Genomic DNA, 25,611 nt, shown 5'->3' with positions numbered 1-25,611 from the left:
AATATTATGGGATAATTACTCATTGCAAAAAAGGAAATTTTGCTTTACAAAAGGATTTCCTACCAACTTTCCAAATGAGTTTAAGGATTTTTTTTCCTGCAAATCATCAATTTTTTGGAGAGATATTGGAGTTGAGGGGGTGGGACTGATATATTGCTTGAAGACAATGAAGAAATGAGGAATAAGCATCTCTAGAAGCATAGGGGGAAATAGGTGCGTAAAGGATAGAGTTAGATATAAAAGGTCAAGATATGCCAATGAAAAATTCTCAGTTTTATTGCTCATTTCCAATTGTATTCAGTTCTTCATGACCCTATTTGGAGTTTTCTTGGCAAAAACCCTGGAGTGGTTTGCCATTTTCTTCACTAGTTCATTTTACAAATGAGGAAACTGAGTCAAACATGGTTAAGTGACTTGCCCAGGGTCACACAATTAGTAAAAATTTGAGGCCAGATTTGTACTCAGGGAAGATGAGAACAACTAGAACTCTCTCTATTGGACCCATGACGAGCAGAGACAAACAAAACCAGAAGTAAAGCCCTGACCTTGCAATGAGTATCTTCCCTAAACAATGTTTTACTGAGGCTGTTTGGTAGAAGGAAAGGTTCTGATCTTAGTGTTGAAAGGCAAGTGAGAAATCACCTAGAACAATTCCTGCTTGAAGTTAAGCTGATCAAGGGACGTAGCTCCTTCCCCATTCAACAGTGAATGAAACCAAAGGTGAGAAGCCAAAGGGAAAAGAATCCACAAACTAAAGAATTAAAGATTATACAACTACAGCTGAAATGATTCCAGTGTTCATTCAGCCCAATCCCCCCATTTTAGAGACTAGAAAACTGAAGCCCAGAGAATTTAAGAAACTTGCCCAATAGCACATAAATAGTATTGGTATCAGTAATGTAATTTAGAACCCTTGACTCCAAATATATGATGCCTCCCATATATCCACACTGTCTATTGGATAATCCTCCCAATGACTAATGGTTAGTGCAACAGTACTTCTGGAATCAGAAGTACAGATGGGAGTCCACCTATGAATATGCATTTCATAGCTTAGAACATTTGTTCACTGAGTACCTTTGTTTTTCTAACCTCTTATAGCCTGCCCCCTTTAAGGGAGCATAGCCAGTACATCCCCCACACCCCGAATGTACTTAGCAAAACACCAAGTAGGACACTCTCATTAGTATGGGCTAAGGCTCTCACCATAAGCTGCCTTTTCCTGGCTCTCAACTCTTGGGCTCAGCCCCATTTTTGCTTTCTTTCTAGCCTCTGCTTCTGTCTCTGATTTCAATATATCTAAGCCTGGCCTGTACCTTGGCTTCCTATCTGCTGTTTCCCTTGGCCTGATGACTTCATTCCCCAGTTTCCCAGCTTTGAACTTTGGCTGGGATCCCATCTACTACTCAAGCTTCTTGGCTTTTAACTCTATCTCATCAAGCTCTACCTAGCCCAGTCCCTCAAAATCTGTAACCTTTTCCTGTCCAACTGACCCGATGAGACTAGATTAGTGGTTTACTACATTTCTAGAGAAATATATGATAGATTGACAGAGAAGAGCTAAGGGAGAATAGGTTACCCATGCAAATCCAACCTCATGGGAAGGCAGACTAGGCAGCCATCTTTATGGGGTATTAGGGACATTTTATCTCCTCTCAGAGAAATATTTCCTTCACTGAATGCATTTAATGACTGAAAATCTTCCATTAAAGAGTCAATCATTTTGATTAAAACATTGGCCCATAATAGACTGCAAATATGGCACCTCATCACAAAGGAATAGCTTTAGCAACACAACTATTTGACAGATACTCTCTAATAACTAAAACCAGCCAGTCAGTCTGTTTTACAATAAAGAACATGGACAGAGCATTGCAGATTTGAAGGACTAACTGAAGAGAACAGGCTAAGGGGTGAAGAGCCCTAATGGAAGCTTTGGGGTAGCCAAACCTGGAAAGGCTTACATAATTTAATGCAAAGTGAAATAAGCAGAATAAAGAGAACATTGTACACAGTATTAATAATACACATTGCATGATAATCAACTGTGAAGATTTAACTTTTTTCAGGAATACAATCATCTAAGACAGCTCCAAAGGACTCATGATGAAAAATGCAATCCATATCCAGAGAAAGGACTGATGGAGTCTGAATACAAATCAAAGATTACTTTTTGTTTTCACTTTTTTGGGTAGTTCTTTTCTTTTGTTCTGTTTCTTCATTCACAACATGTGGAAATATGTTTTAAATGATTCCATACACATAACCTTTATCAAATTGCTTATTATGTTAGGGAGGGGGTTTTCAAAGGAAGGGAGACAATTTAGAACTAAAAATATTTTAATTGATGTTAAAAATCATCTTTACATGTAATCAGAAAAAATATACTATTTAAAAAGAAGACAGCATGAAGGCACGGATGAGGAAGAAGAAAGAAATCAAAGGAGAAGCAGAAAGGGCCTAAAGTCAAACTTTATCTACTTCATCATTTTACTTAGTATCAGCCTTACAAATATGGAAAAAATTGTATAGGTACCATGAAAACTCTGAAAGTTAATTACTTGGATGGGGAGTTAGGAAATGAGTTCTAATCTTGGCTGTGAGCTTACTAGTTAAGTGACATTGGCCAAATTCCTTAAACTCTCTACACTTCAGTTTGCTCACTTATTAATAAAAAAAGAAGAATCTGAATGAAATAATCTTTAATATTCCCCAGAGATCTGATATTTTATGGTTCTAGATATTCTATTAATATGATGCTTTCTTTGAAGATGAATTGGATTGTGATTAAAAGAGGGACAAGGATAGGATGGAATCTGTAATTTACTGATGTAATTGTATATCCTTATAAATGACTACTTCTACCAAGGCAGGTCTGTACCTTCTCTGCAAATTAGTCTTCAAAATTTGCCTAAAGTACATTGTCTAAAGGTGATATGCCTTGTCTAGGGTCACACAGCCTGTAATTCAAAGAATTTGGAACTTGATCCCAGATCTTCCTGACTATGAGATTAGCAGCTTATCTGCTATGTTGCTAGAGAAATATCACTTCTAAAAAGACTTAATTTCAATTCAATTCAACAAACATTTAACTAAGAACCTAATATGTGCTAGGCATTGTGCCAGACACCAGGGATATAATATGTCTTTTTTTCAAAAGGACTTGCAATGTAATTAGAAAGAGAAAATATATATACATATATAATTGTGAGATATGAATGTGATAAATGCAAGAAAAAAGTCCAGGCAAAGGGGTATAAATGATTTCAAGAATAAGGCACCACATTCAACTGTTGGGAAATGGGGATGCAAGAAGGAGGAGAGACTTAACTGAAAAGAAGAGAAAATTTAGAAACCTAGAAGGATTTTAGTAGCTGGGGATTCAAGAGAAAAACAGGAGTTCATTTCTGGTGTGGTCATTTGTTAAAAGAAGAAAGAGATGAAGGTTGGGAGGTTAAGGGAAGGGTATAAAGGAAAGATAGAAGTCACTGTTGTGAGGGATGTGATAAGTATACAATAGAAAAGGAATCAAAGGATTTCTCTGAAGCAAAGTTGGCCCAGTTAAAGGAAACACAGTACAAATTTATAGCACACTCAAATACGGACTGTTTGGGGGCTTCCTCTGGTAGTGTTTTGACTTTTCAGGAGAAGGGTTACAGAAGGGCAAAGGTAGGAGTTATTGTGGATTGTTCATTTAACAGACCTGACTGTCTTCCCCCTCTGAATTATTTCACTTGACCTAATCAGTCCTCAATGATTCAACTATCATTTCATATTTACTTATCTAGACCTAGCCTCTCTGCTATCCTGGTCCAGTCTCACATCTCACATCTTAAACTGGATAATCTAAACATTTTTTTTTGGTGAGGCAATTGGGGTTAAGGGATTTACTCAGGGCTCCACAGATAGGAAGTGTTAAGCATCTAATGCCAATTTTATACTTTTATACTTGGCCCTCCTGATTCCAGGGCCAATGGTCTACTCACTAAGCCATCTAGCTTCCCCAATCTGTAAATATCTTAAACACATCTCCAAAATGCTACTCATTATCTTTTCCCCAAACCCTTCCCTCTCTCTAACTTCTCTCTTATTGTTAAGGGTACTCCCATCTTTTCAGGAACCCAGGTTTCCAACTTAAGAATTCTCTTTGATTTCTTGCTCTCTGACCCCACCCATCCCAAATCCAATCTGTTGCCAAAGTCTGTCAATTTTCCCTTCATAAAATCTCTCTTCTGCTACTAGCCATCCCCTTGTTGAGGACCTCCATCATCTCATTCCTATTTATGGTCTCTCTGCCACTGAATACTCCACTCAAGTGGCCAAAGTGTTCCTTCTAAACAACAGGTCTGAGCACATCATCCAGCCCAGTAAAGAAATTCCAGGGACTCCTTATCACCTCCAGGACCCAATAGAAAACAAAATCTTCTATTTGGTATTTATAGTGTCTCTGTGTGTATATACGAGCATTCACACACATACACCCATGCACATACGTGTATATCTTATTTCTCTATTGCTATTTTAATACTGTCTTCCCCATTAGACTGAAAGCAAATAGTATTTTTTCCTTTCTTTGTATCCTCCATTGTATGCCATTGACTGACAGGTTAGCCATATTGCCACAGAACAAGCACTTAATAAATGTTTATTGGCTGAGAGATTAAATCGAAAGATCTGGAGATTCAACCATAAGAGAGAGGAAGTTATTAAAATGCCTTACCATAAAACTAGTTGCAGTTCTGTCACTTACTCCCTGGGTAACATTGAACAAGACATTTCACTTTGCAAGCCTCAGTTTCCAAATCTCTAAAATGAGAAGTTTGAAAGTAACCTCTAAAATCGCTTAGTTTTAAAATTATCAAGCCCTAAGATGATTTTGTAGAGAGGCATAAAAAGGAAGACTTAGATAACAGGAAGAAATTTAGAAACTAAAGGTCACCAGAGGGCAAAGAATGATTATGGGAAAAGGGGAGGAGTGGGAGAAGTAAAAGGGCAGGAGATTGTGGTCCAAGAAGGGAATTTCAGAGTGATTTTCAGGTGATTGATACAGTCAAGCTTGAATAATTTCTTGGATACCCTGTACTTAAGGCTGCTTCTTTGCCTCCCCATGACATCTGGAAAAGGGAACAGAAGAGAAAAAAAGCCAGTGACAGCTATTCCTTTGCTTAGAGTAGGGGGTGGGAGTTAGGGGGGGACACAGAAAGGCATCTTTGTTTATTTTCACAGAACTCAGAGAGCCAGAGCGGTGTACTCCAGCTGCCTTCCAAGAGATCAAACCAGCACAAAATAAAAGTCGCTAGATATTTGCCAACCACATTCAAAATTAAAATCCTATATACTCTAATGCTGTTACTTGTCTTCCACTTCCTTTGTATTTTAAAGAGACAGCTCCTTTCTCAACAGCCACATATCCATTCAATAAATGGTTCTGCATTGCTTATGAATTTCAAACTTAGCTCATAATCTAAATCAGTACACTAAAGTCCATGACCCCATCACTTTTCACTATGCCGTCTGGGTTCATTCAAGACAAAAGCGTGAGCATATTCAAGACCACTTCTCAGAGTAACTGATCTTAAAACTGCTTAATTCTCAGAGTCTCTGTTTTCAGAGGTGGGCATGCAAGCGATGTCCCCAGTCAGGGATGATGGCCAAACGGTTCAGGCAACCTTCATGAGACAGATTAAGAGCTGTTTTCAATTTGCTCCCTCCCCCAGCGGTCTCTCCTCAAAGCCCAGACTTCTAATGAGACATCTGGACCATCAGGAATAGTGCTATCAAGAGCTGAATGGAGAGAAGATGAAGAAGTAAGGAGCAGGAATGGGAGCGATCAAAAAAGTACTATCAAATTGGGTGCTGATGATGAGGTCAAGATAGCAGTATCTAGTTCGAAATAAGCACGTGACAAATTCTCAATGGCCATCATCTTTGGCAAAAGTCAGGTTTATTTAGGGGAATAGGTTACAGACAAAATTAGGAGATAAAATAGGCACCAGGAGTGGCAAATATGAAAAGAAGTTGGGAAGCATATAGTTAGCAAGGAAAAAAGACAAGTTCCCTAAGGGAACTCATTATTAGTCAGGAGAAAGGAAATATTCTGGGAGGTGGGAGTAAGCCATTGATTGGCAGGTTAGACTGACCAGAGTCACCTAGAGTAAGGGAAATGATACCTTTAGAGGGAAAGCATTAAGAGGAGGGAAAGAGAACCCTGAAGAGAACTTAACAAAGATCATCATAAGCAGATCTTTTATAGGAGAAAGATAGCCTAAGGGATTTTTTGGATGCAAAAGCAGGAACTCAAGAGGGAGAGTCAGAGAGAGTAAGATGGAAGATACACCTGGCAGACCGGTTCCAGACCTATCTAAAGATATGCCAATTGAAGTAGTCTGGGAAAGCTAATGTCCTTTTTGTATGCAATTATGGCTGACAGAGTTTGCATTGTGACTTTAAAGATACTAACTAGATTGGAGATAGGATGGATGAATTAACAATAGATTCTGACTTCACATTACTCTATACTAACAGGATTTGGCTTTCTTCCTAACAGGGGAAGAGAGTAAGTCACATAACTGAGATATCCAAAAAGAACCTTACCAAACTTTTGCAAAAGGTACAACACTTCTCCATCCCAATATCCCAGAAGGACCAAGAGAATGGCAAAAAACAGTCTTCAGTAAGAGAAAAGCAGAAGTTAATAATAACAATTTACAGTTATACAGGATTTTAAAGTTCACAAAACTTTATATGAAGAATACATCTTTTCTCATATGCCCTTCACAACAACATTGTAAGGTAGGTGTCACAGTGTGTATGTTGTATGTGTGTATATATGTATGTATTGTGAGTATACACACAAACACACACATATATAAATAATCCACATGTTACAGAATGGAATATTTGTAGGAAATGCTCAAAAAATTTGAGTGACTTGGCCATGATCCCAGCACAGCTGATGTCAAAGAGAGAATTTGAACTCGGGTCCCTCATGACTCAAGAACCAGAGTTCCTGGCATGAAAGCACTCTGCCTCTACTTCTCTTGCCTCTGTGATCACCAGTCTACTATCCTACTCCAAAGTTTTCTTTTTCTACAAAGCAAGGGGGTAAGAATGGTTGGTACAAACCCAAAGAACTAAATCTCATCCAGCAGTCATTTATTAAGTACCTACTGCATGTTAAGCATTATGCAAGAAACTGGAGCTATAAAGACAAAAGGAAAAACAGTTCCTGCTCTCCAGGAGTTTATATTCTCTTCTCAATTTTGTTTACACTGGAATACTATGAGATTTAGGTTTCAAAGCTAACGGGGTTAGCTAATCTGCTTTTCTTTGGTTCTGAGAGAGGCTGATATAAATCAGCTGCTTGAGAAAAACATATAGATAGGCATAGGCACTGATGCAAGAGGTGGAACCTCATAAATGTCAATTCAATTTTGACAAAACCAAACTAAAATTTGCCATGTCTATTCCCTTTATGAAAAAGACCATTCTTAGATTTGGGGGCTAAGAGGTGGTTAGCTCATTTTGTTTTAATAAGTACTCACCCCAAAATTATGATATCAACATTCCATATCATCCCAAAGCAATGGTTTAACAGAATTTCTCCAATATCACATCAGAAGTTAACCTGAAGGATAAAATGCCCAACTCTTAGTCCATTAATTATTATTTTCTATTGCTGTCATTTTTGCTCCAAGGTACTTACTTTAGGTATTTCTGCTTCTCAAAGTAGTTTCTCTAAATTTTTGAGTAAGAACATATAACCTATCTTTAAACCTTGTGGAAAAAAAAAGAGAAAAAAAACACCCACACACCAGGAAATCTTTCCCCACTGTGTGGGTGGAGGAGGCCCTGAGAGTTTTATCTGCAAAGGGCAATTCTGGGGATACCAAATTGTCACCCACAGTATGAATTCCACACAGAAAAACCCTCAAACCAAGCAGTGGAAAATGCAAATACAAGAAAAAAAATCTATTCTACGAAAATGACTTCACAAAAATCATTAAAAAAACATAATAAACAACAATGAATTATCCACAAATTCTTATAAAAGCACAGCTGTTAATAGCAGATTCCTCAGCATGAGATATTTCTACCACCTCCATCTGCTCAACCTCCTACAACATTCCTTTTGGCTTTGATTGGATCAGAGATTAGATGGCTAGACCTTAAAGTGAAATCATCATATCAGGTAAAGCACATATTTCTCTAGAACCAACCATCCTTAAGAAGCAAAAGGCTTACTTATTTTATTGGTAAAATGGCAGTGACAGAAAGACAATGTAATCTAGTAGAATGAGTATTAGATTGCCAGTCCAAGGGCCAGGATTCAAATCCCAGATCTATCCCCTTGGTCCTTATGTGATGTTGGGGCAAGATACTTATTCTTTCTGGGCCCCAATTTCTCTTTTGCAAAATAAAGGATTGCACTGTATGACCTCTAATGTCTTTTCATTCCTAAGCCTTTGATCTCCAAACACACAGAGAATAATTGATATAACTTATAATTATTTAGCATTTTATTATTTATAAATCATGTTTCAGAGAGCATCTCACTTGATCTTCAAAACCACTCTGTTTTATATCCTTTTGCCTCTGTTTGAGTGACTCTGATCTCAGACAAAGCAAAAGCAAAAGCAAAAGGCACCATACTAAAAGGCAGAGATAATAAAATATCAATACTAAATACCTAGGCATTAAATGGCACTGAATCAAAAATTCTAAATGTCTGGGAAAAAATGAATGGAAATAGAAAAAAAAAATACTCCTTTTCCTCAGGAGTACATAGCATCATTACAAAAACTGATCATGTATTAGAATATAAACCTCACAAATTCAGAAAAACAGAAATATTAAATATATCTTTTTAATAAATATGTGTACACATACATATATATATATATATATTTGTTCTTATATAGGAACAAAAATTACATTCAATAAAGGGTTATGAAAGAATGAATTAAAAAATAATTAGAAACCAAATAATCTCATTCTAAAGAATGAATGGGAAAAAACAAGTGATAGAAACAATCAATAATTTCATTAAGACAATGAGACAGCATAATAAAATTTGCAAGATACAAAACAGTGTTTGAACAAAATTTAGATCTCTAAATAAATGCAGCAATAAAAGAGAATGAGCATATTAATGAATTGGGCATGCAACTAAAAAAACTAGAAAAAAAAAGAACAAATTTTAAAGTTTTCAATCAAATACCAAAATGGAAAAACTGAAAATCAAAAGAGATTAATAAAATTGTAAGTAGAAAAATATTTGAACTAATAAACAAAACTTAAAAAATAATAAAATAGATTAAACATTAGTTAATTTGATTTTTAAAAAATAAAGAAAATCCAATTGCAAGTATCAAAAATGAAAAATAATTATTAGTAGTCATTTTGCCTGATTATATATGTCAGTAAAATTTACAATCTAAGTGAACTGGATGATTATTTTCAAAAATATGAGTTGCCTGAATTAACAAAAGAGGAAATAGCATACTTACATAGGTCTTAGAAAAAGAAATTGAATATATCATAAGTGAACCACCTAAGAAAAAAGCCTCAGGACCAAATGAATTTGCAAATGAATTCTACTAAACAATTAAGAAACAATTAATCCCAATTCTTTAAAAACTATTTGGAAAAAAAATTGTACAGAAGGAATTTATACAAAAGCAATTCTATCAAATTCCCTTTATGACATAAATGAATTTGATATCTAAATTAGGAAGTGTAAAAGCACAGAAAAAAATTATAGGTTAATTTCCTTAATGATTTTGGTGAAAAAGTTACAGATGAAATACAGACTAGGAGATTACAATATATCACAAAGTCATATACTATGGCCAAGTGAGATATCAGGAATGCAATGTTGGTCCAATATTGGGGAAACGATAAACAAAACTGACCATGTCTATCACAAAAATACCAAAAATAATATAATTATCTCAATTTTTGTGGTTGTTCAGTTCTTTCAGTCATGTCTCTTTATGATTCATTTATGATTTTTTTTTTTTTGGTGAAGATACTAGAGTGGTTTGGCATTTTCTCCTACAGTTCATTTTATAGATGAGCAAACTGAGGCAAACAGGATACAGGGTCACACAGCTAGTGTCTATATGCACACTCTCGAAAATTAGTTTTATTGACTCTACATTCTGTGCTCTATCTGCTATGCCACCTAATTACATGATTATATCAATGAATATATCAATAGATGCAGAAAAAGCTTTTGCAAAACTATAATACCTATTCTTATTCAAAACGCCAGAAAACCTAAAGATAAATGGAGTTTTTCTTAAAATGATAAGTAACATCAATTTACTGGGGGAGGGGGGCAATTAGGTGGCACAATGGATAGAGCACCATAATGACCATGGTAGTAAATGATCATCATTATCTAGATCCAAGCTTTCAGTCAAGAACTCACTATTTGACAAAAATTGCTGGGAAAACTGAAAAGCACTTTGTCAGAAACTAAGTAGAGATTCTATTTGTATACTAAAGCAAGATCAAAATGGGTAAATTATTCAGACATAAAGGGTGATATCATAAGCATTTTAGGGAAGCATAGAAAAATGTACCTGTTGGAACTATGGATAAGAGGAAAAATTATGAACAAACAAGAAATACAAAAGATCACAGAAGTAAAATCACTACCAGGGTCTGTACTCCAAAAAGATCAAAGCAAAGGAGAAAGGACCTATATGTACAAAAATATTTATACTAACTCTTTTTGTGGTAGTAATTGGAAAATGGCTGAACTACTTGTGGTATATAATTGTAATGGAGTACCATTGTGCTATTAGACATGTTGAGCAAGATGGTTTCAGAAAAACCTAAGAAAACTTATATGAACTGATTTGACGGAAGTTAAACACAATTAGGAGAACACTATACATAGTAACAGGTGTATTGCAACAATGATCAATTGTGGAAAACTTAGCTATTTTTATCAGGACAATAACTAAACAATTCCAATTCATCTTGGATTCCATAATGATAAATACTATCTACCTCCAAACTGATTAATTCTGAGTATAGGCTAGAAACATACTTTTTTATTTTTCTTGCTTTTTCTTGTTTTTGTTTTGTTTTTGTAATATGGCTAAAAAGGAAATATCTTTTGTATGACTTCACAGATATAATTTATATTAGATTGATTGCCTTTTTGAGGAGTGAGGGAGAAGACTGAAAGATGAACTCAAAATTTAAAAAAAATTAATGGTAAAAGTAAATAATTTAAAAAAAAGAAATGAGGGGAGGTACACTTGATTCATTGACTTAGAATGGAAGGTGAATTCAACAAACATTTATTAAGAGCCTTATTTGCACAAAGCACTAGAAATGAGTGGCAATATGTCTTTAGTTCTATCATACTTAGGAAGAAAACTGGTGACATCCTCAAATGTGCCTTTGTCCACATTACTGCACTGGGGACCACTTGCTTTGGAGGTAACCTGGTCTCATCTATGTTCTTGTAGCTTTGCATAGGAGGCTAGGAGAACAGTGAAAGATGAGTATAGCCCAGAATTTTTTTACACTGAGCTTTTCCTCCTATCTTGACCATTTTTCCTCAAAAAGCTCACCTCCCCCTTTACCCCAATCACTGCTAATGATCTAATCATCTTCCATTGCCTAGGCTCTTAATTTTGGTACCTCCTTTGATTTACATCTCATTTGGTCACTATAACAAACCCATTCCCAACCCCACTCCTTACTAGAATTTTATGCCATAAACAAACTAGAGTTTATGCCATAGCATTTCTTGGAATGAACTTTGTGTTAGAAATTATATGGATAATGTAGCATAAAAATTTAGAATCAGTGTAATTTTAAATCTATTCAAAGGGCACCGGCTAAATGCAAAGAACTATCCCAAGTGCTGTGGTGGTATCCTACTTTTTGTAGGGTAAAATGAAAACTCTTCACCATAAGATTTAAAACTTTACATTCTGACTTCATCCTATTTCAGATTACCCCTCACCATACTCACACCTAGTATTTTAGCCAAAATAGACTGCGAACTATTCCCTACACTTGGAATTCCATCTCCCACTTTCATGCTTTTGCTCTAGCTTTCCCATGTGTCTAGAAAGCATATCTTTATCACTTCCTCCTCTGACAAACCCTATTTTCCTTTAAAGAGCAGTTCAGGTGCCATCACTAACAGGAAGTCTTTTGTAATCCCTCTAGATGTTAGTGCTTCCTCCCTCCTCAAATATTATTATATTTACTCATGTATTCAAATGTTACATTGCTCAAATAAAATGTAGGCTCTCTCAAAGTAAAAATGTTTTCTTTAAATTTTATCTTTGTCCATCTACAACACTTAACAACATACAATGCACACAGTAGATATTTAACAGATGATTGTTGGATTAAATTGAACTGAAGGGAAACAAACATAAAACCCAATCTCTGCTCTCAAAGAGTTTATGATCCAATATGGAAAAATGTGATATTTCACAAAGAATAAGAACAGCTCTGAAAATCTTGGGCACTCTGATCAATGCAAGGACCAAGCAAGATTCTAGTAGATTGACAAGGAACCTACCTCTTGAGCAATGGATTCAAGATGCAGAATGAGACATGAATATGGTCATTTGTTTTGATTTTTGTTAAAATAGTTCTATTTTTCTTTTCCTTTTCAATGCAGGGGCATGATGGGATAGCAAAGAGAATAGGAATAAGGTATTCAAAATGCAAAGAAAAGTGGGGAAGGGAGAGAAGAGGCAAGCATTTATTAAACTCTTACTAGGTGCCAAGAATGGTTCCAAAAGCCTTAAAATATCACTTCATTTCATCCTCTATTGAATCCCTATTTTACAATTGAAGAAAATGTTGAGACAGACAGAATGGACCTTTTCAAGCTCACACAGCTAGTAAGTATCTGAAGCTGAGTTTGAATTCAGTGTTCTAGCCATTGTACCCATATAACATTTGGTAATGTGAGAATCAATAAAGAAGTCTATGGGCTTGGGGAGGAAGAGCAAAGGGGGAGGCTGTTCTTTGAAGATCTGAAATTCCTGAAAACCAACTTCTAATAGTATGCTCAGAATAAAGTTGGTTTTTGGTGTCTACCCTCCCACTCAATCTTGTAACACATATCTGCTAACCCAGCTTCAGAGGTCAGGCTGCACCAGAGAAGACAGGAATCAAAAATGAAACTCTTTACCTTGTGATCACAAACTTCTTCTTAGTCTTTTCTCTTACCTTCCTCAATCAACCTCTAACAAAAAGATCTTAAACATTATCTAAATAGGTTTAAGGAAAGAACTCTCCCTTTATAGATAAAGGATATGTAAATATTACAGATAATCTGAGAACATTCAATACTAAATCACTAGGGGGGGGACAGAACTGAGGCTGAGAGGAGGAAATGATTTCTTCAATTAAACACATTTGAGTGTCCCAAAAGTCTTCACATGCTAACAGCACTAAGACTTTTGGAACAATCTGCATAGGTAGAGGGCCCAGGAAAAATGAAGAAATCTATGAGTATTAATTTTTATAGACAGCAAATTTCTTTTCTTGTGGGTTTTTTTGAGTGGTTTTGGATGGAGTCTTAACCTATCATTTCATTAGTATAGGGAACTCCCAGTGAGAATAATGTCCCACTATTCTATAACTTATGGGTACACTGCCTGGGTATTGCCTGGGGACACTGAAAAGTTAAATCACCACCCAGAATCAAATAGATAGTATTTGTATGGCACTTGAACCCAAGTCTTTCTGATTCCAAGACCTGCTCTCTACCCATACACTACCTCTCTTTATAGCTCTGAGTAAAGAGAATAAGTGACTTGCCTAATTCATATCTGTAATAAGTAGCAGATAAACTAAGGATTCAAATCCAGATCCTCCAACCAAAAATCTAACTTTTTTTATTGCACCTAGCACCAAATCAACCAGCAGTGCCTATAATTACTTTGTTAACTGGCCCATTTTGTCAAATATCTACATAATAATGCCAATAAAATATTTATACCATTATCAAATGCAAATACTATAAATTGGTGGGGCTACCTCTTAAAAGAAGAAGAAAACATTTACCTGTGGCTATAGCGAATGGCTATTGTCAGACCAAGCTGTAATTAAAGAGAGAGAAAAAAAAACAAGTTAAATGTTGTCAAAGATGTTTTAAATTCAAAATAAATGAATGTTATATAGTCAATTCTTTTGAGGAAAAAATTATTCCTGACAAAATGCACAACTCTCAGTTCTTTTTAGATTAGATATTTTGCATGTTGCTTCTCTGATATAAATTCAACATTTATAGGAAATCCTAAAGATTGAAAAGCTGCTAAAGAAGCCTAAAGGGTACAGTGAAGGTCTCCCTCATGATAGCTTCCAAAATAAAAGACATTTAAGTTTTAAACAAATAAACAGAAAAAGCCAAAAGGCCCCATGACCACATACTTAAATGTTTCCAAAGTTCATTTCCAGACTGTTCCACATTACAAGTCACTGGCCCAGTAAAGGAAGGGGTCATGATGATCTGAAGCTGATAGAGCATAAAAGTTTACAAATGCCTTTAGGTCTAGTTCTTTCCCTCCTTCTTTCTCCCTTCAGCATTCCCCCTTGAAGTTAAAGGGAGACAGAGAAACAGCCCACACAGCACAGAGTGAAGTAGAGACCTGGCAATTATCTGATTGGTTTGATGGATGGAGACAGCTAACACAGGGTCAAGAAATGCACTCTGGGGTCATCCAGTCAGGCTGTCAATGTTGATCATGTTAACTGGCTAATTATCAAATCTTCACTTCCCTTTGACTCTCCTGCTAGAGCATCCCAAGCATTTATGTATGAGAAACAAAGGATCTTGGGTGAGAAGTTGTCTCTGAGGCAGATGGAAGTTTGAAAAAAAAAAAAAAAAAAAAGGATCAAAGAGTTTGAATATGTAGGATGTACAGGTCTATGAATTGCCAAGTCCTGCAGTGAGATGCTCTCTTCTCTAGTGCAAATAACTTTATGTAGAGTATCCGTATGATGAGTAATTTTATAGTTTGCAATTGTGTTCCATTTGGCACTGGAAGGATATATAGGCTGACTTAACCACTATATTATAGTAAATCTTTCAATTTATGAATGAGTTTTCCCCTAGAAAGATTGTTGATTACCCTCCAAGGAGCTGCTACTCTAACTCAGAAGGAAACTAAACTACGTTGCTAAGAATGCTACAGAAGAGTTCTTCCCACATCCAAGGGGAATTTGCCACTTAATAGCTATAAAATACTAGACAAGTTATTTAACATGGGATCAGGAATTTGAAGCTGAAAAACTTAGAGCTGAAAGGAGTCTTATCATTTACTCCAACTTTCTCATTTTATACATGGGAAAGTTAGGGCTCAGAGAGGTTAGATTACTTGTGTGTGAGGTGGGATTTGAACCCTAAGTCTAGTACTGTGTCTGCCATGCCATGCTGTCTCTTGGATTTAAAGTCAGTGGTTTTGCAAATTCAACTTCCAGCTCTGCTACTTACAACCTGCGTAATCTTGGACAAGTAAATTCACCTATCTGGTCCTGAGTTCCTTCATCTGTAAAATGAAGGGGTTGAACTAAATTAATCTAACACCTCTTCCAAAGCCAAATATATGCTACCATGATCCTCCTCTTCTATAAAATGGGGCAGAGAGAAAAGTTGGATTAAATAATAGATTTTGACCCATTCTTAGGGGCATAATACAATGATTTCATTCCCTTGTTACAAAATAAATAGAAAACTGGCCTTGGAAGTCCCAAACTCTGATCCCAATGCTGAACTATATTAGCTGCATTAGCCAGGGAATCACTTAGCTTTTCAGTTCTTAGAAGACTTTCTAAGAATGTACACTGCAGAAAAACCACCATTCAACATCAACAGAATTTTTATCCAGGAAGTTACTATATCTATGAATTTCAAGGTCTATACCCTATCTCCCAAATAGCTGTTTTATACCTTTGCGTTTCCATAATTATTTTCTGTACTGGTTTCTAGAATACATTTTGCAACAAGAAAATTCTGTCATGTTCAAAGACTGTTCATCCCTTGTCTATTTATCAGTGGCTGAACTCAACAAATTCAGCCAATCACAGGCAGTATGATCCCCCTCTCCAGGACTACCATTAAACAGCTGCTTACAATCTCCACCCTAGAACCCAAGCAAGTCCTTGGATGAGTCAGTCTGTTAACAAACCTTTATTAAGTGCTATTATTAAGACTGTGCTAAGTGGAAGAGAGACAAAGAAACAACCCACATGGCAGAGAGTGAAGTAGAAACTTGACAATTATCTGATTGGTTTGATGAATGAAGATAGCCCATAGGAAGCCAAGAAATACACTTTGGGATAGAAAGAAAGGCAAAAACAGGATCCCTGTCCATCAGATACTCACATTCTAATGGGAGAGACAACATGCAAATAGCTATATAGGTACAAGATATATTCAGGATAAGTAAGAGATAATCTCAGAGGGGAGGCACCAGCAGTAGGGGGAATAGGCACATTGAATTCAGTTTGGCAAACAGCAGGGCAACAAGGCAGCAAATGGATAGAGTGCTGGTCCTAGACTTAGAAGAACCTGAATTTAAATCCAGCCTCAGACACTTACTAGCTGTGTGACCCTGGGCAAGTCATTTAAATCTATTTGCCTCAGTTTCCTCATCTATAAAATGAGATGTAGAAGGAAATGGCATACACTCCAGTATCTTTGCCAAGAAAACTCAAAAGGGATCATGAAGAATTGCACATGATTGAAATGACTCAACAACAACATATATTATTGGTCAGGCAGCTTTAAGGAAATCTCTTCTAGAATTTCCTTTTATCTTGTAGAAAACAACTTTTTGTGATGACCTCATCATTCCCAATGGAACGCATTGTACTGGAGGTCTTCTTGCCTCCTGACTCCCAGATTCTTTCTCCTCCCATTTGGAGATTACAGAGTTCATGAATGAGCTATTCCGATAAACCGTAATCTGACCAGAGTCTTCATCAGCATCCAAATTGGTATCACTCAGTAGTGGGGAGGGGGTGCTAAGTGTGAAGGGCATGATTCCCAAGAGAAAAGCATGGTGCTTTTGCCATCCCTTTGCTTCTCCCCTAAGCTAGGGTTTACTGCACCTCTCTCCCTTCCCAGGCCATGCCCCTTCCTGTTTTCCTTTTGTTGTACTGTCATAAAAACACAAACTTCTGTAAAGATTGTGAATTCAGGGCAGCTAGATGGATCAGTGGATAGAGCACCAGCCCAGAGTCAGAAGAACCTGAATTCTAATGTAGTCTCAAATGCTTAACAATTACTAGTTGTATGACCCTAGGGAAGAACCCTAATTCTTTGGAGTTTTTTTTTTTTTAAAGACTGTGAACTCCTTGGGTTCCACATGCATTTTCATTTCTCTTATAATAAATCTGGTTTTCATATGTCTTGTGATGTTGTGTTGCCTGTTAACATAGGACAGAGAAAGTATACAACTCCTTTCCCATTCTTGTCCTAGGACATACTCTCTCTAGAATACACATTGGCTCACTTGCACAAAATTTGCAGGGCTCCACACTCATATATAGACACACACACACACACACACACAGAGAGAGAGAGAGAGAGAGAAAGAGAGAGAGAGAGAGAGACAGACAGAGAGAGACAGAGACACCCCAGTTCTCTTGAACATATTCTGTTTCACTCAAAAACATTGACTCCTAATTGATAATATCTAATTTGGTGCCAAATCTTTTCATTTTTTTTTTCTTTCTTTCCTTTTTTTTTTTAAATGAGGGAATTGGTTTGCCCAGGGTTACACAGCCAGTCTGTGTTAAGTACCGGAGGCCACATTTGAATTCCCATCCTGATTTCAGGACTGGTAGTCTCTCCACTGCACCATCCAAGTTCCCCTAATGTTGTCATTTCTAATAATACTTATGCCCCCATTTGTTCACCCACAGGGCTACCAGCCTAGTTCAATCTTCGCCCCTTCAAGCCTGCCCTACTGAAACAGCCTTCTAATCAGTCTCCCTCCTCTCATCTCTTCCCCATTCTAATCTTTCTTGAATCTGATTGATAGTGATTTTCCTAAAGTGAAGGTCTGACCTTCCTCTTCCCATACTCAATAAACTCCAGCAGCTCCCGATTACCTCCAGGCTCAAATGCAAAGTCCTTTGCACATCATTTAAGCTACTTCTATCTTTCGGATCTTTTTACATTTCATTCCCCTCAGCATACTCCGTACCCCAGCTATATAATCCTCCATCTCCTAATTCCATGCCTTTTTGGTAGCTATGTCCTAGGCTTAGACTGCTCAGTCTTCCTTCTTTGCTTTTTTATTTACCTGGCTTCCTTCCAGACTCAATCAATTCTCCTCCACCTTTCTGATAACAATATGTCTGCTCTATGCAGCAGGACTGCTAGGTGGTGCTATATTGTATAGAGCATTGAGCCTGGAGTCTCAAAGAGTTCAAATCTTACCTCAGACCAAGTATAAGCTGTGTGACCCTGGGCAAGTCACCTAATCTTGTTTGCCTCTGTTTCCCTATCTGTAAAAGATCTGGAGAAGGAAATGACAAACCACTCATGTATCTTTGTCAAGAAAAACCTCCAAAAAGTCACAAAATGCAGCCAGTTAGTCAATAGACATCCAGTACCTACTATGTACCAGGCATTGTGCTAAGGCCAAGGAATACAAAAGGCAAAAAGTTCCTACCTCAAGGAGCTCACATTCTAATGGGGATTTTAGTTATAATCTCCCCCTTCAGAATATGAGCTATTATTTAAAATAAAGACTATGTTTTACCTTTGTTTGTATCTTCAGTGTTTAGAACAGTGTCAGGAGTATAATGATTAATAAATTATTGTTGACTGACTGACTTGTCTTCCTGCCTCCAGTTGCACCTTTTCAGACTGATACTCAACTCTAAAGGAGAGATTCTACTACAGTATTCTCTAACTTGAGATGCTTCAGTGCTTCCCTGTTTCCTCCAAATAAAATATGAATTTTGTTTTCAGTTAAAGCTTTTCATAATCTAGTTCTAATCTATTTTTCTAGATTTAGTTCAAATCATCCTCCCATCAACATAAACATGCCCTTTTTATTGTTGTTTTGACATTTTCAGTCCTATCCAATTCTTTGTGACCCCTTTTGGAATTTTCTTGGCATAGATACTGGAGCAATTTGCCATTTCCTTTCTCCAACTCATTTGACAGATTAGGAAACTCAGGCAAAGAGGGTTAAGTGACCTTCCCAGGATCACACAGCTAGAAAATCTCTGAGGATAGATTTGAACTCAAATTCTCCTGACTCCATGAGAGGCACTCTATCCACTATGCCATCTAGTTGTTACACATGTCCTAAGTTCCACAAAAGAAAAATGGCCCATTTGCTATTCTCCCCACATAACAATCTATCTCTTGCCTCTGTAACTTGGAATAGGCAGTATCTCATGCCTAGATTGCTCCCTCTCCTCATCAATGTATCTTGGAAATCCTCTTCTTCCAGGCTCAAGTGCTCCTTTTACTCTGATCAACTCTCCCTACCAAGAAGTAAATAGTGTTCTTTCCCCATCTGATTATTATTACATATAAAGAAGCACTTGTACTCTCTCACTCTCACACAACTCTCTCACATACACTCTCTCCCCCTCTTCCTCTCTCTACCCTTCTCCCCCTCTCCATCTCTCTCTCCCTCTCCCTTCCCTCCCTCTCCCTCTCTTTATCTCTTCTGTCCCTCCTCCCCTTTCTCTCTCTCTCTCTCTGTCTCACTCTCTCTTCACACTCTCTCTTGTTCTCTCTCTTTATGTTATATATAAATGCCTATATACACACACACATATGTATGTATATATATACATGTATCTGCATATATAATATAATATAATAAAATCTGTATATACTTAATATTTATTGTATATTTCATATATGTTTTTCCCCTCCCTCACAGAGGAATATAATCTCCTTTGAATGAGGATTGTTTGTTTTTGCTTTTGTATCTCCAGCAACCAGCACAGTGCTTGGCACATTATAGATGCTCAGGACATGTTTGTTGAATTGAAGTGACTCACTCTACTGAATCTCAGTGTTAAATTTCCTATCAACAATCCACACAATAAATTTCCCTTCCTCACACCTTGAGGCTAGTTTCTCCCATAATACCTAACACAAACATGGATACTTTTCCCCCCTTTTATAGAGTAAACATTTTCTTTTAAACATTCTCTTTTTAATTTTGAGTTCCAAATTTTCTCTCTCTCTAGCCCTTCCCCCATCCATTAAAAAGGCAAGCAATATGGTACCCATGATCCATGGCAACTCATGCAAATGTCCTGACAGTTCTTAGACAGACTCACAGGATTGTAGACACCCCTGTTTGATTTTCCCTTCTGTACATCTCTCTCCTCTTACAGTCGACTCTAAAGCCCTGAAGAAAGTTGCAGTGTACCCTTTACAATCTGTGAGTCCTAAATGCATGCCAAAATGAGATTGTTTTGAAAATTCCTGCTTCACCAAAGACAAAGACATTTATAAACCATGTACAGTCACTGAAAGCCTATTTCCCACTAGTTCCATTAGTCATTGATTCAAAGATTTCAATTTATAAACAGCATCAATTGCCTGATAAGGATACATTGAAGCACTGAAACAACCCTCTTACTGCTGAAAACCTGCAGTCTTCTTAGATAAACTTGGGATTACTTTGTATTTACATTCACAGTGATGTTCTCCAGTGGCATCTCTTGAGTGATGCAAATTTGGCATTTAGAATTCAAAATGAGAGGTGGTATGATTACAAGTTTCTCTTCTTTCCCTCCCCAGATTATTATAGGCAATGACCTTGCCTACAATGTGATTACCGGCTTGCATGTTATAGATGTTAAGCAAAGATACAATTCCTAATACTGTTAATGATACTGTTCATTAATTTATGCACAATACTGTCAGAAATTCTAGTCAACAGGGCCAAGAGGCAAAGGAAATATAGGCTCTAAGATATTTGGGAGCACCTTCAATTGTAAAAATATCCATTCAGTGTGTAGAATGTAACATCAATTTGGGGCTCACCACTGACAAGTCAAACCTAAAAGCATTTAGAAAGACCAGAATTTAAGAACACTTTAAAAGACCAAGTTGCAACACAGTGTGTTTCTTTTTATCCATAAGGAAAAAAAAAAAAATGGAGATAGAAGGATAAGCATTTTTAGGATTAGGGAGGCACCCCCACCATGTACAAGCATAGTGAACAAAGAAGTTTGGAATGTTGGGAGGGATCCCAGAGAAGAATGAAGAAGTGAAAATGGCTGGCTTGAGGGACCTTCTTTAAAATGGAGGTACCAAGAAGAAAAGATGTGATCAGAACAAGGAACTTCAGGGGTAAAGGGACCTTCTAATTTGATAAGGCTGCAGTGAGAGAGGGATCTTTCAAGAAAGAAGCCTGCTGGATCCAGGTGGCCAAGGCTCCAGAATATGGAAGGATGTGGAATATAACAAGGACAAGAAACAGTGAGGCTCTGAGACAGAATGCCATTCAATCCTGCTGCTCACCCTAAAACCAAAAAATTGTCATGGAAATCAACATCACCTGTTAGCTGGTGACCTCTATTATTTATATAACTTGAAACAAAGCCGTAGAATTAATTCACATCCAGAGGATCAATGGCAAGATGTCTTAGGTTAGTACTATAGTAAAGGTGCTCATATAAGGGTGCAAATTAGGTATGTTATAGTTGTCAATAGCTGGCAGAGATACCTTCTGTAAAATTTTTTCACAAAGAAATAAAATCAGTTATGTGGCTTCATAAACCTCTCAGCACAAAAGAAAAAATAATTCAGATGCTAATTAAGATGAGATCAAAATCATTCCCATGCCAGTCTTTATACCTTTAGTAGGTATAAACATATAAAGTATACATTAACTAGGTGAAAACATCAATAGATCAATCAATCATAGGCTTCAGTCCAAGCTTTGAGCTAGGAAGGGAGAGATATTGCAATGAGAGTCATGCACAGATAGCTTAAGAAAATTTCACTGGGCTTCGAGTCATCTATAAAATAATCACAGAAATTGAGAAAGGAGTCAAATATTGTTTTTCATTACATTTCTGAGAAGGAAATATCTGGATGAGGAGGAGTAGGAGAAACCTTAGCTTCAAAGTTGGCTAGATTTTTGGACTTCCCCTCTGCTTATCAGTGTTCTACCTAGATCAGATGATGGTAATCTCTGCTTTAGGAGCCAAGGATAGACTAAACACTGATTTATAGCTCCACAAAGGAATCCAGAAAAGAAGCTGTATCATGCCCAAAGGGGGAACTTTTTGAGCACCCCACAAATGGGAGAAAAAAGTTTCTTGGATCTCTGAGTAACCTCTATTTTACATATGTCCTCTAAGCTTGATCCCACTTTCCCCTGGGATCTGTATGTATTTGTTGGAAAGTATGTCATAGACTTTTAGGGGGATATTTTGTATCAACTGTTCTTAGTCTATCATCTTAAAATCTCTTTGTAAAACCTATTGAGATTGCATGATTTAATTGATTTTCCATCAATAATCTTGTGGGGGGAACACACTGGTGGAGGCTCAAGCCAATAGCATTAGAGAATTACCCTCTGACTCTTAAAGGACAGACCCCTAGAACCCTGAAGAAATCATAGCCAAGCTGCAGAGACCTGATTTGTCAGGAGGAGTGGGAGTTGGAATAAAGATCCTTAAATTTTATAGAGGTTACATCATGGCAAAATGGCAACACAGAACTCAAAGTATGCTGTAGAAAGTTTCTATGCTTTTCCTGTGTTCAACCGCAGGCCTGTTTCTCTTTCCATCATCTTGGCCACTGCAACTCTTCCCCAGTTTGAGCCTTTCCAGGACAAAAGGGCAAAGACTCATATGGTGGAAATTTCATTGGAGAAAATGTTAGAGAAGACAGCCAGAGGAAAGGATAGGGAGAGAAATGGGTTCCTCAGTGTTCACAAACAAAAACCAAAAGAGTTTTGTCCAATCAAAGTTTCTTCAAACTACACATGGCTCTCTTACTTTCTCTTTAACCTTGTCTTCCCTACTGTCTCTTCTATTATTCGTCTCCAATCAATCCACACCGTGTGGAAACAGAAGCCATACTGGAAATGTCTTCAATAATGGAAACTGCTGAAAAAATATCATCCAGAGGTTCTTGGCTTGCATCCTTCTCAAAGAATACCCTTCCTTAGGCAACAATCATCCAGATGATATTGGAAACTGTTCTGTGAATAGGAAGAGTAGCATCTTCACAGTGAAAACTTCATTGGTCATTTTAAGGGTGGAATATGAATGCTTTTAGGACAGAATATGTTCATACTGCTAAGAACTGGTATTCAAAGCATATGAGGTATTAGAACTGTCTGACTACAGGAAATTGATAACAGATTTTCAAGGATACTCTCCAAGGCACTGCCAGAGTTTATAAAACAGAGCCAATGTCATTCATTCCATCTGGATCCAACCATTGGACCAATTCATTTGGAAACTAGACCCATCTCCTTGCTGTAAGGCAGGGCTTCTTAAACTGGAGTCCACAAACAAGTATTTTTAAAGTATTTTTGATAAGAATTTCAATATAATATTATCCTTTATAACTTTATACATTTTATTTTCTGCATTTAACATCATTCTGAGGAGTCCAGAGCTTTACCAAACTGCCAAAAGGATACATTTAAGATTTAGAACACTTGCATAGTAAAGCAAGATCATCTGGTCAAGCAAAGGTATTCTTGAGCTAATTGTTGTTTGTGCTTCATTCTCAGAGGACCAAGATATCAGGGGAGTGATGTCATGAAAGCAAGTAAGTTAGATTTAAGTGAGGGAGGGCTAGGCAAAATCATCAGTCTAGGTGTTGCTAAATTCAAATTCTACTAGAACTTAATGATAAAGTGAGTGTTTAGATAGATAGACAGACAGACACAAATTAGCATAATAAATTATAAAACTATAAATTAGTATAATTTAGTAAGCAAAAGTCTTCCCAATTCAATTAAATTCAACAGGCATTTTATTGAATGTTTGTTATGTTCCAGGTACCATACTAGGCTGATACTCTTATCAACCTCAAAAGGTTTTCCATTCTAGTGGAGGGATACAGCAAAGGCACAAATTAGCATAATATAAAGTAATCTGGAAGAAAAGAAAACAAGAACTGAAACCACTTCTTCAAGGAAGAAGGAGCACCTGAGCTGAGCCTTGAATAAAGTATGAATACTGAAAAGTAGAGATGAGGAGAGAGTAGAATCTGGGAATTTGTGAAAAGAAATGTAGAATCCAGAGAACAGCTACTTCTCTTCTTTGGCTGGAACACAAAGAACATGAAAGGGGGTCATTTGAAACCAATATGGAAAAGTAAGTTAGAATCATATTGTTGAGGGCTTTAAATGCCAAGTCATGTTGTATTATAGCCTAGAGGCAATGGGAATAAATAATCACTCACAGAACATCACCATTAGTCAATCAAGCACCTTCAGTTCAGATTTTCTGGGATGCCCTAGGAATCTCTAGATTCTTTCTAGAGACCCTGCATTCTATAATAAAAATTGCAAACACAGCAACAGCTGACATATATTTTTATGGTTTGCAAACCACTTCATGAGTTATCTCATTTGGTTTTTAAAAACATCCTGTGGAGTAGGTGCTATTATTATCCCCATTTTATAGTTGAGAAAATTGAGGGAAATAAAGATCAAGTGACTTCCCAGGATCACACAGCTAGTATCTGAGATCAAATTTGAACTTGATTTTAGATTAGGTCTTGACTCCAGACCTAGCACTTTATCCACTGTGCCCTCAGCTGCCTCTAGGGCAAAATCTGACCATATTAGACCTCTGGAGTAACACCATGTAGTAGTGATTCAATTCTCTTGGAGTTCTTTGGTGTTCAGGGCTAGCTGAATGCTTTCAGTTGCATCCCATTTTAATTTTTTTGGCCACTGCTCATGCATCTTATCAAAATCCTGCCCACCCCTTGCCTGTTTACTCAAACTGAATTGACATTCTCTTGCAGAATCATTAGAGCACCCCAATCATCATTTATTAAGAAACATCATTTCTGTAGGAAAATTAATTTGAATTGTGATCTCAGATTAGTAGCTCTTATGGTGGCAGGAAGGGGAGATGAATTCTTAGAAACTGGACCCCTCTGAGTCAAATATCTTTAAATCAGGGCCTGCCATTAAAAATCACATGGAAACAGTCTTGTTGACATATTATTAATCACCATTTGTGTCCAATATCATAACACAATGACCAATGAATAGAATTTTCCAATGTTGAGATTGAAAGATATAAAATAGAGCGGTTAAGACTGTCATAGATTTCCTCACAGTACAATAGCTTCTTGTAAATTTTATGAAACTCATGAATGAGTCTCTGTATGAGACTGTGTGGGTAATAATGGATAGAGGGTTAGCCTTGGAGTTAGGAAGACCTGCCTTCAACCCATGCTTCTGATACAGACTAGTTGTATGACCAGGGGCAAATCATTAAACCTAAAAGTGTCCCAGGTAACTTTCTAATAGATGGCTTCTTAATCTTTTCCATGTCATGGACCCATTTTCTGAACGATATTTTTAAATGTATAAAATACGTAGGATTACAAAGGAAATTAATTATACTGAAATTAAG

The 25,611-nt window shown here is 36.9% G+C and overlaps 1 protein-coding gene across 4 annotated transcripts in view; it reads right to left on the bottom strand.

Annotated features, from left to right (window-relative positions):
• Nucleotides 1–25,611, bottom strand: part of ACOXL (acyl-CoA oxidase like) — a 495,343-nt gene that overhangs the window by 335,461 nt on the left and 134,271 nt on the right. For all 4 annotated transcript variants that reach the window (XM_031950986.1, XM_031950985.1, XM_031950987.1 and 1 more), the window contains exon 10: nt 14,062–14,096. In XM_031950986.1, the coding sequence (XP_031806846.1) occupies nt 14,062–14,096 (35 nt within the window). The remainder of the gene's footprint in view (nt 1–14,061; nt 14,097–25,611) is intronic.

Source organism: Sarcophilus harrisii, chromosome 2 (genome assembly GCF_902635505.1).
Source record: "Sarcophilus harrisii chromosome 2, mSarHar1.11, whole genome shotgun sequence".
NCBI lineage: Eukaryota > Metazoa > Chordata > Mammalia > Dasyuromorphia > Dasyuridae > Sarcophilus > Sarcophilus harrisii.
This window is presented reverse-complemented; position numbering and strand designations above follow the sequence as displayed.